Source organism: Sinocyclocheilus grahami, unplaced genomic scaffold, assembly GCF_001515645.1.
Source record: "Sinocyclocheilus grahami isolate Dianchi unplaced genomic scaffold, SAMN03320097.WGS_v1.1 scaffold478.1, whole genome shotgun sequence".
In the NCBI taxonomy this organism is placed as follows: domain Eukaryota; kingdom Metazoa; phylum Chordata; class Actinopteri; order Cypriniformes; family Cyprinidae; genus Sinocyclocheilus; species Sinocyclocheilus grahami.
The window spans coordinates 161,688-166,286 of NW_015505657.1; the positions used below are offsets into that span (position 1 = coordinate 161,688).

General features: G+C 32.1%; 1 protein-coding gene across 2 annotated transcripts in view; it reads left to right on the forward strand.

Moving 5' to 3' along the window:
* The window catches only part of zmat4b (zinc finger, matrin-type 4b), a 35,707-nt gene that overhangs the window by 12,962 nt on the left and 18,146 nt on the right, over positions 1 to 4,599 (forward strand). Inside the window, exon 1 of one of the 2 annotated variants that reach the window (XM_016236007.1) lies at positions 1,096 to 1,181. The exons of the other annotated variant lie outside the window; for it this stretch is intronic. Within the exon in view, the coding sequence (XP_016091493.1) occupies positions 1,128 to 1,181 (54 nt within the window). The 5' untranslated portion in view covers positions 1,096 to 1,127. Of the gene's footprint in view, positions 1 to 1,095; positions 1,182 to 4,599 lie in introns of those variants that run through there. 2 annotated transcript variants of the gene reach the window in all.

Sequence of the window (4,599 nt, forward strand, 5' to 3'; positions counted from 1 at the left end):
TATATATATATATATATATATATATATATATATATATATATATATATATATATAAATAAATACAATTTAACACATTTACTGAATTTAATATTCATTCTGCTTAACTAAAGATAAGTCCGAAATCATGAGATTAAATACATTTTTTTATTCTATTGACAGCCCTAAACAGTACGAAATAATAACCAAATCCGTTTTATTCACCTAACATTACTGAAATTGTGGGTAGAAGAAACACTGTCAAGTTAACACAAAGTAAATTATCTCAGATATTATTTTAATAATTTATTTTGACATTGAGTACTGCGGCAAGATAAACGACAGTTATTTAATTTCTTTATTTGAAATTGCACAGCATTATACTGAAATTGCACAGAATACCTGCCATTTTTATTTTATAAAGTAGAAGATGATTGAATAAACATTTAAATTGAATTCTCTTGCTCACACAAGCTTTCATATGAACTTCAGAAGATAGAGTCAAACCACTTTTATGATACTTTTTTGTCATTTACATTGATGAAAAGAGAACATTCTGCAAAATCTTTAGATAAAAGAAAGCGAGTTTGGGATGACCAGTTTTTATTATAGTGTAAACTATTCCTTTAATGTTCTGCCTTTTAGATTCCCAACAACCTTAGTCTTACAGGCATCTACAAAGCTCCTACAAATCATTTTAGTTTAAGGTGGCTTAAAGCGAGAAATAACTCCACATCACTTTCATGCAGATTTACTGTTTTGGGGCAGATATATCTCTGGTTGGTTGGTTGAAAATGGATTGAAGGACCCCCTGTGAGAATTACTCTTCTGGTGCCTTTTCACTGCTCATATGGCTGGCCATTCATCTGCTGCACAACAATCAATATGGACCTTTATCCACCCACCAGAGCGATCACTCGCAGCCTAGAGTGGGGCATATCAAGCTCTGAGAAATGAAAGCAGTGTTCCTGTAGCTCTGATGAGAATTGTTTGGGCCCTGACATCGCTAGTTTGATAATCAATAGCGAGTTGTTTTTCTGTCAACACTTGAATGTAACTGGCTGCTTGTGAAAGCACCTCTCATATATTGCCCCATCTCTCTCATTTTCTTACAGAGTCGAAAGCATGCAAACAAAGTTCGTCTGTATTACATGTTACACCCGGTGGATGGTGGCTGTCCTGCAAAGAAGCTTCGAACAGACAATGTAAGTGAAGAAACACACCTGCATATGGCCATTTAATGTACATACATTCATATTACTAGTTACGCTATTTGTATTAAAGGTAGATTAGAGAAAAAATACTAGCACCGATTCCAAGCCACTTTCCTTTTGAACAATTGAAGCTGGCAGTTTCATTACTGTAGCTACCACAGGAAAACCATTTTATGTCCACAACATATGGATTGACATGGATGACCTGCTCGTCTGAGCTTATTACTTCTGCCCAGTCCCACATCTCTCACATTTCAGCCTATCATTGGGATGTAGTGATGAAGTGGATCTTTTAGGAGTACGAAGAATGACCCAGTTCATTTTGTTACATGTTTCACATGACAAGCTATCACTTTATGTCACACATGGCTTGTGAATGTCTGTGGTTTGGACTGCTGAAAGTCTAGAGGTCATACAAAATGAGTTTGAATGGTTATATTTGTAATATTCTTGCAAACTATGCCTACAGTTTTGTTCTTAGGCGACTTTTTCCTACCAAAGCAACTTGCATAAAAACATCATAAAATCGTGTTCAATATTTTACTAATATGTTGAAAGGAACATTTGGACTGGCTCTTTGCTCTGTTCCAGGTTGCAGTTTATTCTGGCCACTTTGACAGGAAGAAGCTGCGTGACTGAATTCATTTTTTTATATAACATAAAATATAATAATATAAATAATCATTTAATAACATATAACATGATAAAAAAATACATCAATAATCAATTAAATGTAAATATTATTTTTGTCATATTATAATAATAGTTTAAATGAAATTAGAATAGAATATATGCAAGTATTTACATTTTTAATTTATAGATATAGATTTATTTTTATAAATAATTTTTACATTGTATCACACACTGTTAAAATACAGAATAGAATAGAATAGAACAGAATATAATATTTGCAGATGATGTATAAATCTCAATTTCAAAAAATTGACCCTTGTGACTTTTGTGGTCCAGGGTCACATATAATTAATATAATGATGCAAATTGTTTAAATGTAAATGATTTATTTTTTTATACATTATTTTGTAATCATGTATCAATTTATGACTGAATATTTTCATGTGATTGTCATACAGTCAGTCATGATGGGAATGAGTGGCGGACCACCATTATCAAAGCACTTTTATGGTCTGGTCATATAGTTGAGGGTTATATGCCAGAAACATAGTTATGGTTGTCAGTTCACAAAGTTTTAGACCTGATCCATGTGATAATTCAAGCTTTATGAGGGAATGTCAGAACTGTTCCACCGGGAACAAAGGGTGTTGTGGGGTGCAGATGGCAATACAGACTGCAGTTTTTGTTCAGTTAAATATAATCATTGCTTGCACCTGTGTTTTCCCCTAGTTTTCCCCTCTTTCATGAACTTTGCTCAGTCCTGTGATGGCATCCGCTATGTGTGGTTGTCTCAAGCCCAACTGCAGACCTCTTGAAAACCTTTTCCTCTGATATAAACTCAGTTTTCTAATCTTGATGACACTAAATCAGCATTAGATAACACTTGCCTATTTTAATTCAAATAACAGACTTGAACTAAACCCCAAAGAAATACATATAAAGCATCTAAAAACATTTGAGTCTCTGCTCCTCGTGTATTTCTACGGTTTTCTCACAGTGTAAACTTGTGTCAGTTTAAGATGCCATGTTTGTTGTGTGTTGACGCAGTTGGCAATATTAAAAATTCCCCTGAAATTAAACGGGTTGCTGTGATGTGTTTCCAGCCAAGGTCAATGTCTAAACGGACCTTTTCGGTTTAGCTGGATGTTGATGAGGTCTTTCCCCTCGGGAGAGTAAATAAAGACATTATGGCATGTCAGGAGAGGAATAATAAGAAGCAGAATGAGTGGACACAGATCGATGCCTGCGGCAGGAAGGACAGATCTCAGTTCAAGCGCAAGGCTTACAGAACAATTAAAGCTCAGAAAGTCAATCAGGGTCTCATTATGTAATGTTAAACGGAAACATTTAGTGCAAAAAAACATGAAAATGCTGTCTATTTTTCAGCAAAGAAAGGATAAATGTGACCCTGGACCACAAAACCAGTCATAAGGGTCTTTTTTATTATTATTAAGATTTATACATCATCTAAAAGCTGAATGAATAAATAAGCTTTCCATTGATGTATGGTTTGTTAGGATATGACGATATTTGGTCGAGATACAAAAATCTGGAATCTGAGGGTGCAAAAAAATCTAAATATTTAGAAAATCGCCTTTAAAGTTGTCCAAATGAAGTTCTTAGCAATGCATATTACTAATCAAACATTACGTTTTGATATATTTATTTACAAAATATCTTTATGGAACATAATCTGTACTTAATATCCTAATGATTTTTGGCATAAAAGAAAAATCGATCATTTTGACACATACAATGTATTGTTGGCTGTTGCTACAAATATATCTGTGCTACTTAAGACTTTTGTGCTTCAGGGTCACAAATTTTGATTTCTTGACATAAAATGAATTCATAGATTGTGTTATAATGTTTTTTGCAGTCAAACTCATCTATAAAGACAACTAACCTGCTCTAGCTCTGCATGTTTATTGCATGACATTGACCTTGCAATGCCACTTTCCTAGCACTTAAGATAGTGCCCATTGATTTATATATCGAACTGAGGAGCTGATGTACCTATAAAGACAGAATGAAGCAATAGCACAGCGGTAATGCTGGAGAGTAGCTAACGGAACTTAGCGTGATATTATTAACTCTTACAGTAGCAAGCTACTTTAGCCAACAAATAGCAATAGCAAAATGGCAATAATCAAATGTTCACCTAAATCATCCTCTTTTGCATTAGAGAGAAAGTCTGATTCACTCTGGTGAAATGGTTCATGTACATTAATAAATACAAATACTTATCAAGTATAAATACTTCATTCACAGAATCAAGTCATTGCAATTAAATGGTATTTTAAATGTTGTTTTTATAGCAATAGTTATCTGCTGATTATTGCTGTTAAAGTGATAAATAAATAAATATTAGTTATATATAATTGCTTGTATTCTTTTTTTATCTGGTGTATCCGATCACATATATGCCAATATTAAAAAAACTTTAAATACATACATACTTTAAATATATATCAACATATTAAAAACTGACCAAAAATATGTTGCTAATATACATGTTGAAATATATTTACATATTTACAATATATTTTTAGTTTGAATTACTTGTATTTCATTGACTATATTTTGGGGAATTTTTTATATATTTTCAATCTAAATATATTTATATTGTTCAAAATTTTTTAAAAATATAAATGTATTTTCTTGCCCCTGTTAAAGTGCATTTTGTAATATATTTAGGCATTTACATGTTTTAAAAAGTATATATATATATATATATATATATATATATATATATATATATATATATATATATATA